This window comes from Heterodontus francisci, chromosome 7 (genome assembly GCF_036365525.1).
Source record: "Heterodontus francisci isolate sHetFra1 chromosome 7, sHetFra1.hap1, whole genome shotgun sequence".
In the NCBI taxonomy this organism is placed as follows: Eukaryota; Metazoa; Chordata; class Chondrichthyes; order Heterodontiformes; family Heterodontidae; genus Heterodontus; species Heterodontus francisci.
This window is the reverse complement of record NC_090377.1, coordinates 41,018,722-41,032,999: the sequence shown is the minus strand read 5'-3', so window position 1 is coordinate 41,032,999 and position 14,278 is coordinate 41,018,722. Positions and strand designations below refer to the sequence as shown.

The 14,278-nt window shown below is 40.4% G+C and overlaps 1 protein-coding gene across 6 annotated transcripts in view; it reads left to right on the top strand.

The window, feature by feature from the left end:
* Nucleotides 1-14,278, top strand: part of thsd7ba (thrombospondin, type I, domain containing 7Ba) — a 953,049-nt gene that overhangs the window by 795,965 nt on the left and 142,806 nt on the right. For all 6 annotated transcript variants that reach the window (XM_068035032.1, XM_068035036.1, XM_068035034.1 and 3 more), the window contains 2 exons: nucleotides 2,072-2,225; nucleotides 13,850-13,991. In XM_068035032.1, the coding sequence (XP_067891133.1) occupies nucleotides 2,072-2,225; nucleotides 13,850-13,991 (296 nt within the window). The remainder of the gene's footprint in view (nucleotides 1-2,071; nucleotides 2,226-13,849; nucleotides 13,992-14,278) is intronic.

The following is a 14,278-nucleotide window of genomic DNA, read 5'->3' as shown; positions in this document are numbered from 1 at the left end:
AAATTGAAGAAGTTCCAAGTGCCCTAGAATATCTAGGAGCCTGCTGACTCTAAATCTCTTCCATTTTATGTTTAGACATGTGATGCAGTATTCTAGTTGTTCTTTTGTTCGAATGCGCTCCATGTTTTTGAGGAACTGAAAAGGTCTCTCTATTTGTACTACATTCTAATTATATGTTGTGGGTTCTTTTAATCAGAATCAGACTCTTGGAGTGACAAATAAATGATTTTCAGTAAAAGGTGTCGCTGCAATACTTTTTGATCCAAATATCTTCTTGGGTCCCTGAACTGCTTTAAATAACATGTATTATTCTAATTCTGGTTACAAGGCTATTTTTTTTTAAAGAATATTAAATAGATATACTTTATCTACTATTATCTGGTCATGTGCAAATGTTTCCCGTCAACATTTCAAAAATGTAATACACTTATCAAAGGATTTTATTTCTATCTTATTTCAAAGTACATTGCCATATTTTATCTATATTTTCAGATCATGTGCAGTTATATCTCTGCATAGTATTTTCCTTTGTGTTTGGAAATGAACACTTTTAAAAGCATTTTTGGTGGCATGATCTCCTAGGATGACTCTGGATACCTCCATCCTCAAGCACTTTGGCAGTGCTGAAGCAAACATTTCATCTGCTTCTTTCAAAGGAGCCTTGGTACCTGCAGTGATGGCATGAGAGTCCCTAGCCACTTCAGACTCTGGTTCAGCACTGGCATAAAATTTGCCTATTGCATTGCACTGAACCTCTGTTCAATGCCTTGCACATCGCTTTCTCACTCATTGCTTCTTGTGTCCATTATACAGACTTGATCCCAGTGTTCAGTCTCAGTAATTCTCTTGCATTGTTGTAAATTGGGTTCAGATATTTAACCTGTTTTGCATTTTCTCTCTTTCTCTAAAGCTAATCAAGTATAGCTATTTCAAATAGAAATCGGAAGCACTAGATAGTTTTTAGATATCATATTACCCGTTGTTCAAGACTACATCTATTTATCTTTGGAATGGTTTGATTTTTTTTTGTTTTTGTTTTTTTGTTTAGAGATACAGCACTGAAACAGGCCCTTCGGCCCACCGAGTCTGTGCCGCCCATCAACCACCCATTTATACTAATCCTACACTAATTCCATATTCCTACCACATCCCCACCTGTCCCTATATTTCCCTACCACCTACCTATACTAGGGGCAATTGTTAATGGCCAATTTACCTATCAACCTGCAAGTCTTTGGCATGTGGGAGGAAACCGGAGCACCCGGAGGAAACCCACGCAGACACAGGGAGAACTTGCAAACTCCACACAGGCAGTACCCAGAATTGAACCCGGGAATTGAACCCGGGTCGCTGGAGCTGTGAGGCTGCGGTGCTAACCACTGCGCCAGTGTGCCGCCCTGATGTGGTGGAATTATAAAGCAAAGGATGCATTTATTTGGTACTGGCTTATCCAGTTTGTTAATGATTATTGGCACAGTCATGTCGAGCAAAGAGGGTTAAAATGTTGTCATATGGTAGGGTAGGATAGATAGTGGGTTGATGTAATGTTCTTTTATTTGATGGAGGAGAGGTGAAGGATCTAAGGCACTAGAGTCAAAGCTAGACTATATTATCTAGAAGAAATAAATGACGAGATGTGCTCTGCTGCTCCTGATAGCAGACACTGAGGAGTCCTGTGCTGTAGATCATCATGATGTTCTCCTCCATGTTCTGCCTCCATGTTCTGCCTTCAAAGCAACTAGGGCCACCTCCTCAGCAATGCCAAACTTCAGAGCTTTTTCCAGGGAACACTGCACTTCAACTATGAGTGATGCCTTTGTGTCTCACCAGCAACTCAGCTGAGATTATGAACTCCTGCAGTTCTTTTCCATTCTAAAAGTCAGAGTAGGAAAAGTACAATTGCTCTGTGTGCTATTTATCTTTAAGGTGATGGATGATAAAAGATTGCAGTATTGGAATAGTAAAACAGCTGACTGTGCCTCAGAAAGGAGTCTATTCCATTTCATATGCCATGCTGGCTGGAAAGCTCGGCTATTTTTCACAATAATAGATACTTGTTTTGTCTCCCTAGATGTGTGAATAACACAGCTAATGGGCCTGGAGAGATTGTGGATGATGCATTGTGTGATTATGATCAGATGCCAGTTGGAGCCCACCAGTGTTCCCACCCCTGTCCAAATGGCTGTGTTATGTCTGACTGGGGCCGCTGGAGTATTTGTCCAAAAGTGGGTATTTTGTTTTGAATGCATCTGATAAATTCAGAAAATCTAATGTTACAGACATGACAGTCATTCATGTACTATGTGTACCCAAAAATGAAATCAGGAATATTTATGTACAAGGAACATTTAGACACACTGGCACAAGTTGAAATAGATGCTGTTGAATAAGTTGTAAATATATTGTATGCACATGCTGTGTATATTTTCCTACTTTCAACACGTTAACAACTTGCACCTTAAGTCATCACCCCAAGACTTAGTGCAGTTTAGATACCAGATCATTTCCAAAGCAGAATAACTGAATTTCAGGAAGTTGTCAATTATTTTACCAAGGAGTCTCTGAAACAGCATTCCTTTTTAGTCCTCTTGTCTAATTGCTGGAGGATTTTGTTAATTGTTTGAAAGTGACAAGTTCAAATTAGGTGTACTTATACCTTGGAAAAACATTAATTAACTTAATAAAAATACTACAATTTCATAGCACAAAATGTGCTCTGAGTATATTTATTTCTTGACTTTATAAATTTAAATTTGCCCTTCTCAAGGGCAGTTGGGAATGGGCAATAAATGCTGACCTTGCTAGCGATGCTCACCTCCCATGAACGAATAAAAAAATAGTGCCACATCATTCGTGATTAAATGTTCCTCTAAAATGGACACTAGAGATAATGGCATTTGATAGAATTATGTCCTTTCATGTCATTCATTTTAAGTTATTTAAGCTGAATAATGAAACCAGTACAATGCAGTTGCATCATCAAACAACTGACTTGCACTTTTAAGATTTGGGTCTGCAATTGGTTGGAAAAGTCAGGTGAAAAGCTAAAATTTCCTGTCTAAGTACCAAAACAGAAAACTCCAATCCCACGATACTGTAAGAACATAATTAATTGAAAACAATCTTGTTTATTCAGAGGTTGACATTTTATTTCCTTGCTAAACATGAGAAAAATATTTAGTGGGTGACTATGAGGTGCTGTAGTTTTTGCATGGTTTCCAAGGCTAGTCAGTACTTAATTATTATGATGAGTTCTGTTTTGCTCTGCTGTCTTATAATTGTAGCTGAGAGCGACTAAAATATCAATATTTTAATATATTGTGAGTAGCTGACTAGAGCAGTTTTAAATACTGTTCAATTCTGTTGTCTTATTAATTGTTGTCTGTTTGTCATTTGTGGCTACCCAGAGAGTAACAGATTGCTTGAGGTAACAGTTGATTGCTGCGTTTAATTACTGAACCCTATCTGCCTTAATGAGTTAACCTTAGTTGGGAAGAGCAGTCATTTCCACTTCTGTGTTTTAGTAGACATAGCTCAAAGTCATATGCACAAGCAGACTGCACTACTGTGTAGCAGACTCATTAAAATCAATGAGATAGCACTTGAAATTTTTAGGAAATTACTTTTCAGTTGTTAATTATAATTAAAGTGTACGAGGTCAAAGATAAAAATAACTAGCAGACACATTTAACAACTTTTCGTAAGAGTGAGCCTTTCATTCAATGCATATCACATTGTTAATGATGTACTCTCTTTCATTCAACTGAGTTTGTTAATTCTTTATAGTAACATCTGGAAAAAAACTTCCCTAACAATCTCCTGGAGCTGTTTTTTATGATGTCTAAGTGCAATAGCAATACAACTAGCTAGCCAAACAACCAAATCAAAGTGTCAGTTGGACAGCGAGCTTGCAGCAGTTCTTTGCTAGATGCACATTTCCTTAAGTAAAACATAACACAGCAGTATTTATGCAAATGTGGTAATTTTCTCTCTAAGTACAAGGCTGGATGTCTCTGTGGCATCTATGAAACATTCATATCCCAGCCTACATCTTTGCTGTGACTCTGGAGAAGGAAGCTGTATTCAAAGGCTGTTATATTAATTATTTCTTTTATTTTGCACCCCCCCCCCCCCACCACCCCACACAAATACAGCTATAGAGCTGTTATATTATGTAAATACAATCTTCAAAAAAAATTACAAGCAGAGAAGTCACCTTTGCTTAGGTCACTTCCTGCAATCATTTATCTCTTGTACAATCCACCAAATGTTGGGTAACAAAATATTATTGTATCAAGATCTCATTAAAATTTAACTTATATTTTAAATTCTTCAGGATCTGTACCCAGCACAAAAATGCTTTCACCCAAATCTGTTTCTGTGCCTGTGTAGGTAAGAATCTTGGCACTGGTAGTCAATGGTTCAGAACAAATAAAATAGCAGCTATATCAAATGTTAAGACTGCTAAAGTACAGGATTGTAACAGAAAATAACTAAAACACAAAGTATGAGGTTTAAAGTTAATAACAAAAGCTTACATCTATATAGTGCCTTCAACTTAGAAAAAATGACTTGAGGTGCTTCATAGAATCTATGAAGTTAATAGATGGGTAACCAAAAGATTGGTCAAAGAGATGGGTTTTATGTAGGGCCTTAAAGAAAGAGAGTGACAGGGGTCCAAAGGTGGGGTGAAGGGATGTAGATGCACAAGAGGCCATAGTTAGAGGAATGGAGAGTTTAGAAGGAGGTTACAGAGTTAGGGAGGGGGGAGGCCAAGAAACAATTTAAACAGAAGGATGAGAATATTAAAGTTGAGGCATTGGGTGCCCAAGTGCCCCAGGGGTGAAGAATGAGTGGGACTTGGTGTAAGATAGGATATGGGCAGCAAAGTTTTGGATGAACTGCTGTTTCTAGATGGTGCAGGGTGGGTGGCCAGCCAGGACAGCATTGGAATAATCAACTCTGGAGGTGACAAAGGCATGGGTGAGATTTCAGCTGCACAAGTGCTGAGGCAGGAGCAGATGCAGGCAGTGTTACAGAGGTGTAACTAGGCGCTCTGTGCAATGGAGAGGATTGAAAATTTAACTCAGGTTCAAATTGAACGCCAAAGTTGCAGACAGAGTGGTTTGGCCTGAGATAGTAGCTGGTGATACTCGCGGCCAAGGTATGGGGTTTGTGGCGTGTGCCAATGTTTATTTAGAGCAAATTGTAGCTCCTCTAAGATTGGATGTCAAACAAGAAATCTGACCACAAGGAGGCAGTGGAGGGGCCAATCAACTTTGTGGAGAGGCAAAACTGGATGTCGTCAGCATAAATGTGGAAGTTGACCCTATATCTGTGGATGATGTAGCCAAAGGGCATGTAAATGAGGAGGGGCTATGGTGGGTCTTTCAGGGCCAATGGAGATAGTAATGCAGGGGCATGAAGAAAAGCCATTGCAAAAGATGCTCGAGCTACAATTGGATAGATGAATCAAACTATACAAATGCAGTCCACTGAGCTGGGCAATGGAGATGTTGGAAGATAATGGTGTGGTTGACTGTGTCTAAGACTGTAAAGAGGTTGATAAGGAAAAAAGTGCCTTGGTCACGGAGGATGCCATTTGTAACCTTCATTCCAGCCATTCCAATGCTGTGGCAGGACAAGAAACTCATTGGAAAGATTCAAACAGTTGGTTGGGGGGTGATTTAGGAGGTGACAACATGTTCACGAAATTTGAAGGGAAAGGGAGATTGGAGATGGAGCAGTAGTTTGCAAGAAAAGAGGGATTGAATGAGGATTCTGAGAAGGATGTGATGGTGATGGTTTTGAAAGGGTGGGACACAGTACTCAAGGTGTAGGAAACATTTATAATATCAGCTAGCATGGGGACCAGGAAAGGAATTTGGATGGTAAGCAGCTCAATGGAAATGGGGTCAATGAGAATCAGTTAGGTGACATAAAAGAGCTGAGCTTGTGGGAGGACATAGCGGGAGATGGGATAGAAATCTGTTCAGGGCTAGGGAAGGGGGACCCTGGGGTGGAGGGTGGAGGTTAGGCTTGGTGGAAAGAGGGAAGGGAGGGAAACATGGAAACATCTGAACAGGTGAACTCAACCTTGGTGACAAAGGAGTCTATGAACTCCACGCACAAGTTGTTGGAGGTGAGGGAAAAGCAGCATAGAGAGGAGTTTTATAAGATGATTGATAGTGGAGGAAAAAAAGCCTGGATGACACTGAAGTAGCAGATGGCTTTGACAGAGGATAGTGAGGCCCAATAGTACTTTATATTATCCAGCCAGGACCAGTGATGAATTGCCAAACCAGTTTTGTGCCAGATACATTCAAGTCAGCACCCCTTGGACTTGAGAATAGGATGTGGACATACCTCGGGGGAACAACAGAGTAGAGAAAGAGTAAAGGTTTTTTTGGGCATGTGGACATCAAAGGTGGAGGTCAGGGAGTAGTTGAGAAAATTGACAGCTTTACAGAGTATTACGTAATATTTACAGCACAAAAACAGGCCATTGGGTCCGAGTCCACGATGGTGTTTATGCTCCCCATGAGCCTGCTCCCACCTTCTTCATCTAAACCCATCAACATGTTCTTCTATTCCCTTCTCCCTCATATGCTTATCCAGCTTCTCATTGAATTAATCTATGCTATTCACCTCAACTACTGCTTGTGATAGTGACTTCCACATTCTAACAACTGTTTGGGTAAAGAAGTTTCTCCTGAATTCGTTATTGGATTTATTAATAAAAATCTTATATTTATGGTCCCTAGTTCTGATCCTGCCTGCATGTGGAAACATCTGTATGTTTACCCCATCAAATCCTTTCATAATCTTAAAGACCTCTATCAGGTCACCCTTCTATCTTCTCTTTTCCAGTGAAAAGAGCACCAACTTGTTCAATCTTCCCTGATCGGTATAACCTCTTAGTTCTGTTATCATTCTTGTAAATATTTTTTGCACTTTCTCCAATGCCTTTTTATATTATGACGACCAGATTTGTCCACAGTTCTCCAAATGTGGCCTAACAAATGTTCTATACAAATTGAACATAACTTCATTGCTTTTCAAATCTATCCCTCTAGAAATTAAACCCAATGATTTATTTGTTTTTTTTATGTCCTTATTAACCTGTGTCGCTGCTTTTGCTACTTGCGTATCTGTTCTGTTCCTCTATCTCATTTAGACAGTTGTTTTTTAGGAGTATGTGGCCTCCTTATTCTTCCTACTTAACACTTATCTATCTTGAAGTTTCCAATTAAAAGTCCATTCTGCAAGTTTTTTAAATATCTTCCTGTATTTTGTTGCAGTCCTCCACTATTTTAGCTACATGCGCCCAAATTGGTGTTATCCACAAATTTTAAAGTTGTACTTCTGATTCACTAGTCCAAATTGTTTATATAAATGTGAACAACAGTGATCCCAGCACCGATCCTTGTGGAACACCACTTCACAGTATTTGCTAATCTGAGTCTTTACCTTTAACCCCTACTGTCTGTTTTTGTAGCCAGCTCGATATCCATTTTGCTACTTGTACCTGACTCCACATGTTCTGAGTCATTAGCCTACCTTATCAAAGACTTTCTGAAAATCCAAATATATTACATCTGTTGCATTTCTTTATTTACCCTTTCTGTCTTTTCTTCAAATAATTCAATAAGGTTGGTCAAGCATGACCTTCCCTTTTAGAATCCATGCTGACTATCCTTTATCATATTTTCCATTTCTAGCTGTTTTCCTATAACATTTTTCTACATGTACAGGACATACCTGGGCAATTTTCCACATTGTCTGGTAGATGCCAGTGTTGTAGTTGTACTGTAGCTAGGGGTGTGACCAGTTCTGAAGCACAAGCCATAATTTTGTCAGGGCCCATAGCCTTTGCAGTATCCAGTGCCTTCAGCCTTCTCTTGATATCACGTGGAGTGAATCGAATTGGCTGAAGACTGGCATCTAGGATGCTGGAGACCTCAGGAGGAGGCCGAGATGGATCATCCATTTGGTACGTCTGGCTGAAGATGGATGCAAATGCTTCAGCCTTGTCTTTTGCACTGATGTGCTGGGCTCCCCCATCATTGAGGATGGGGATATTTGTGGAGCCTCCTCCTCCTGTTAGTTGTTTAATTGTCCACCACCATTCACAACTGGATGTGGCAGGAGTGCAGAGCTTAGATCTAATCCGTTGGTTGTGGGATTGCTTAGCTCTGTCTATCGCATGCTGCTTCTGCTGTTTGGCCTACATGTAGCCCTGTGTTGTAGCTTCACCATCTTGACACTTCATTTTTAGGTATACCCTGGTGTTGCTCCTTGCGTACCCTCCTGCACTCTTCATTGGACCAATGCTGATACCCTGGCATGATGGTAATGGTAGAGTGGGGGATATGCTGGGCCACAAGGTTACAAATTGTATCTGATGGCCCACAGCGCTTCATGGATGCCCAGTTTTGAGTTGCTAGATGTGTTCAAAATCTATCCCATTTAGTATGGTGGCAGTGCCATACAACATGATGGAGGGTATTCTCAATGTGAAGACGGGACTTAGTCTCCACAAGGACTGTGTGGTGATCACTCTTACCAATACAGTTATTCAGATGCATCTGTGACAGGTAGATTAGTGAGGACGAGGTCAAGTAAGTTTTTCCCTCTTGTTGGCTCCCTCACCACCTGCCGCAGACACAGTCTAGCACTTATGTCCTTTAGGACTCAGGCAGCTCAGTCAGTAGTGGTGCTACCAAGCCATTCTTGGTGATGGATAACGAAGTCTCCCACCCAGAGTATATTCTGTGCCCTTGCCACCCTCAGTGCTTCTTCCAAGTGATGTTCAACATGGAGGAGTACTGATTCGTCATCTGAAGCGTGGGGGAGGGGCAGGGGGCAGTAAATGATAATCAGCAGGAGGATTCCATGCCCATATTTGACCTGATGCCATGAAACTTCATGGAGTCTGGAGTCAATGTTGAGGACTATTCCCTTTTGTCATCCTCACCTTTGTTGTTTATGTACTTAGTCTATGCCTTTTACCTCAGTTTCAATTTTGTCCTGATTTCTTTATCCAGCCATGGTGTGTCACTACTGGCCAGTTTATTCTTAATTTTTAATGCAATATATTTCTCCTGGTTGCTATTAATCAGCATTTTAAATGTTTCCCATTGCTGTTTCATTTCTTTGTCAGTAAAGATATCTAGTTTATTCTCAATAGGCACATTCTCATTCCTTTAAAATCATTTTTTCCTATTGCTTTGATTTTTGTCTTACTTATGTATTTTGCAATATTTATCTTAAACATGAAGTATTATGGTGATTGGAGTGCCCGAGGTTAGGCAATTGCAAGTTTGAAAATGCTGTAATATATGACTTGAGGAGAGTATGAACAGAGTAGGAAATGGAATTCAAAGAGAATAGGGGGGATATGGCAGGTAAGCAATAAAAGGAAGAGGTCTGAGATAGACTCATCGTGGATCAAGTGCATGGGAATACAGGGTGGCCATGGAAGATGGCAAGGCCGAGGAGGTGGCTATGAACATGGGTCAGAGAGTTTATATTGAGGGCGGGGTTTAGGGAGAAAAGGAAGGCAGTGAATTCAGAGGAGCAGCGATGGAGGGTGAAATTACTGAGAATGAAGAGCATTTTAATGCAAAAGCTCAGGAGGAATAGATGAGAGGCTATCTGTGGTAAAATCATTTTGTGGTTGTGGGGTTGGTAGGCAAAGAAGATTTCAAAGAAGAGCTGAGAGGGGCAGAACATGGTGAGGTGCTTGAAAGAAGACAAAATGCCAGAGGAGTAGAAGAGATACCAAGGTGTGACTCCAGGGCCATACAAAGTTACAGCACATGGGATTGGGGGTAATATACTGGCATGGATTGAGAATTGGTTAATGGACAGAAAACAGAGAGTGGGAATAAACGGGAAATTGTCAGGTTGGCAGGCTGTGAACTAGTGCGATACCACAAAGGTCAGTGCTTGGACCCCAGCTATTCACAATCTATATCAATGATTTGGATGTGGGAATCAAATGTAACTTTTCCAAGTTTGCTGATGATACAAAACCAGGTGGGAATGTGAGTTGTGAGGAGGGTGCAAAGAAGCTTCAAAGGGTTTTAGATACGGTAAGTGAGTGGGCAAGAACATGGCAGCTGGAAAATAATGTGGAAAAATGTGAAGTTATCCACTTTAGTTGGGAAAAAACAGAAATGCAGAGTATTTCTTAAATGGTGAGATTGCGAAGTGTGATGTCTAAAAGGACCTGGGTGTCCTTGTTCATAAGTTACTGAAAGCTAACATGCAGGCGCAGCAATCAATTAGGAAGACAAATGGTATGGTTGGCCTTTATTGCAAGAGGATTTGAGTACAGGAGTAAAGATGTCTTACTGCAATTGTATAGAGCCTTGGTGAGACTACACCTGGAATATCATGTACAGTCTTGGTCACCTTCCCCGAGGAAGGATATACTTACCATAGAGGGAGTGCAACGAAAGTGCACCAAGCTAATCCCTGGGATGGCGGAATTGTCCTATAAGACGACTGGGTCTATATTCCCTCAAGTTTAGAAGAATGACAGATGATCTCACTGAAGCACACAAAATTCTTACAGGGATCGACAAACTTGATGCAGGAAGGATCTTTCCCTTGGCTGGGGATTCTAGAAACATGGGACACAGTCTCAGAATAACAGGTAGGTCATTTAAGACTAAGATGAGGAGGAATTTCTTCACTCAGAGGATGGTGAAACTTTGTAATTCTCTGCCCCAGAAGGCTGTGGAGGCTCAGTCGTTGAGTATATTCAAGACAAAGATTGATAGATTTCTAGATATTAAAGATCTCAAGGGATATGGGGATAGTGCGGGAAAATGGCGTTGATGTAAAAGAGCAGACCATGATCTAGTTGAATGGCGGAACAGTTTAGAGGGGTTGAATGACCTACGCCTGCTCCTATTTCCTATGTCCCTATGTTCCTATTTCAGGCAAAGACACTGTTCCAATGCAGTCACTCAACACAAGGGGTTTGTTCACAAGGGAAATGTGTAGAAGATCGGTGATTGATCCACTGGTAGAGTCCAAGGGAGCAGTGGTGAGTGGGGCAAACAGATGAGAAGGAAGTTGACAAGGTTAGTCTCCATGGACATGCTTGGGTGGGGAAGTCAGCGAGGGAGGAGGGTGGGCAGTAGGAAGTCAATGAAGAGTGCCTGAATGAGCACTTCAGAACATGCCAACAGAAGAGCTGGGGCTGCCTGTTGGCTTATTCAAAGAGGATTCACACACAGAATTGTGACAGGAGAAAGGAAGGAAGAAGAGTAATAATGGATTGATATTAGAGTGGAGAAAGTATCCAGAAATTAAAAGTTGCATGATTGGGTGTAAGAAGTTGAATGGGGGTGGAAGAGATACAGATGAGAAGAGCCTGAGAGGGGGCCAAGGAAAATAAACAAGCCTGGGTCTGGAATGGATGCTAAAGTGTGCACATGAATGGACACAGAGGAAATATGGGTTACATAGACATGGCACAGATTACAAGACCTGGACGTGTTTTGGTTATAAACAGAGTGCTACAACCAGGTGAGAAAGAGGTCAAAGTGTTCCCTTTCAGCCTTCACCTGTTGTTACCGTAACAGGGTTTAATTTTAAACACACTGTGTTTTTAGCTCCCCTTTGGTGAACCCTTGTTCACCACTTTCCATTATAAGGCAAAGAAACCAGCACAAACAGGCTATCTTAGATTTAAAGAAGAAACGTTGAAATTTATTAAACTTAAACTCTAATTTGGTTAATGCCTACGGATACACAACGCGCCCACGCTAGCATTAATTTGTGATACACATATGCAAATAGAGACAGAAAGGAGGAGAAGAATCATAAAGTGGAAAGGTTTGAGGTAATATCTGAAGAGTTTATTTTGTTATGGTTCTTTGCGCTCACTGTAATGTCCTTTATTGTAGGTAGATCATGCTTTTTATTGGGGCCCAGTATTCTTCTTAAACCTTGTACGCTGCATGAGACTTTTCTGTCTTGGGGTTCATGTGTCTTCAGTGGATTTGGAGTTCTGTGAGAAAGAGATGGGAGCAGGCAGACAGGAGAGGCTGTGACGAGCCAGCCAGGAGAGATCTTCTTAGTCCAGGAGCATTCTGCTTTCTGCCTAAACTGTTTGTACAAATTCAAATAACTCAGGTTGTCCAGCAGGTTAGTCATGTGACTAGCTGGTTTGACCATGTCTATTTGTGTATTCGGCCATCTTAGTCAACCTGGAATGCGAGCTCCCCCACCTTCAACATCTGGTGATCAAAAGTCCATTGTGGATTGAATGTGTCAGGGAATGGTCCTTTGTCCTTCCAAGCACTGTCTGTTAATATGCAAATGTATTTCCAGCCAAGGGCCCTTTTTGGGTTGAATGTGTCAGGGAATGGCTGCTTTGTCCTTCCAAACACTGTCTGCTAATATGCAAATGTCTTTCCAGCCAAGATCTGCCAATTTTTTAAAGCAAGTCCTTTCTTCACTTCAACAACAGTTTGAAATTTAATGTCCATGTAGCGAAATTAATAGGCCTCATCCTTGGCAGGTGGGGGCCTGCATGACAGGAGGCTGTTCCCCATAGCTCCTGGTGCGTTCTATTGGTGGGTCAAAAATTATTAGACTCATTACACTCCGTACCTAACATTGGAATAAATGTCACAATATCTAATTGGTCAGCCCAACTGATCAACAATATCAACAAAAACAATTATGTGCCTTTATATAGCGCTTTTAATGTACAGAAGTGTCCCAAACCTCACCAAATACCAAAGCACTCCACAAAAAATACTCTTAAATTCAACAGAAGTTCTCCTTTTTTAGTGAGCCTCCGTCTGTGGGTTTACTGGCTCAAGTTATCAATGCCTGGTCTGCCCTGATTGCTTGACGATGTACTAGATACCATTTTCCTGATGTTTCAAGCCTAAACCTGTCCTCACTTCGAGGAAAATCCCCAATTGTGATGGCAAGAAATTTTTGAATAGCTTCCACACCTGCTATTAGTTTGTACTCTTTAGCAACCTCCCATTCTGACAAACCACCACAGTCCAACCACCTCTTCCTGCCCCACCCAAAATCACTCAGACTCTCAGCTGAGAGTTCTGAATTGAATTAAACACTGATTCAATGTAGAACTGTATCCTTTCATGTTAACCTTATTGAATATACAAAATTAATAGGAATTAAAACTAACTAGTTTTTATGTAAAAAAACAAATTTAAAGGAATATTTTTGAGTCCATTCTTTGCTGCATAGCTCACTCAAAACCATTGGAAAGAATTTCATCTCTACCTCTAACTGAGGTGGAGCTCCAGAAAGCTAAAGATGTCATCAATAGATTTTATTACCATGATATTTTTGATTCTGTTTAAAGATTTATTTACAGATTTTTTTTAAAATGACAGCAGGGACCAGATTTAGCTTACCTGTGAAGATAAAGCATCACACAGCAACACTACATTGTGTCAGATGAGCAGAAGACATAGAATGTGGTTCAAAGCATTTCCTTTGAGTGTTAGACTGGGTGTGGTGCCACAACAACCAATTGGGAAAAGGAGTGACTAAAAACCACTTCCTGCTGCACAAAGAAAGTAACTGGAGCTTTTAATTATACCAGCAACTACAGCACAAACTAAAATTTTAAAAAGTACTATTTCATTCTTGTAAATACAGTGTTAAGACTTGAATTAAAGCATTTTAGCTAATATCTGTCCAAGGCATCACATTAAATTTTGTCAATAGAAAATGCAAAAGCAGTTTTTATTTCAGATTTCCAGCAACTGCAGCATTTTGACTTTACATTAAATTTTGTGTTGATGTTGCTATTCACATTTGTGCATTTGGAAATTTTATATAGGACTGTAACATTCTGAACATTCGTGTTCGAACTCGATATCCTCTACGTCTACCAGCAGATGGGAAAACCTGCCCAGAGGCCTCTGAGGTGGAGCCCTGCACTCTCAACAAAAACTGCTTTCACTATCACTACAACCTAACAGGTAATTGGCTATTCCAAAAAGACGTAAAGTGAATTCGATTCAAGATTGCCTCTGAAAAACAGAATTTATTTTTATTTTCATTGATACTTCTCAAATAAAAGTGGGAGCTGGTGAATTGAACAATTAGCATTAGGTTGTCATTTATTTTTCCTGGTCAGGATCTAACCATTTTAATTGTACGGTGCAACAGTGTAGACCAATTTATTTTTCCAAAATGAGGCCATGCATGTGAAAAACCAGATACTAACCTGTGTGTTGGGGTTAATTGACTGAAATTAAGGATTCTT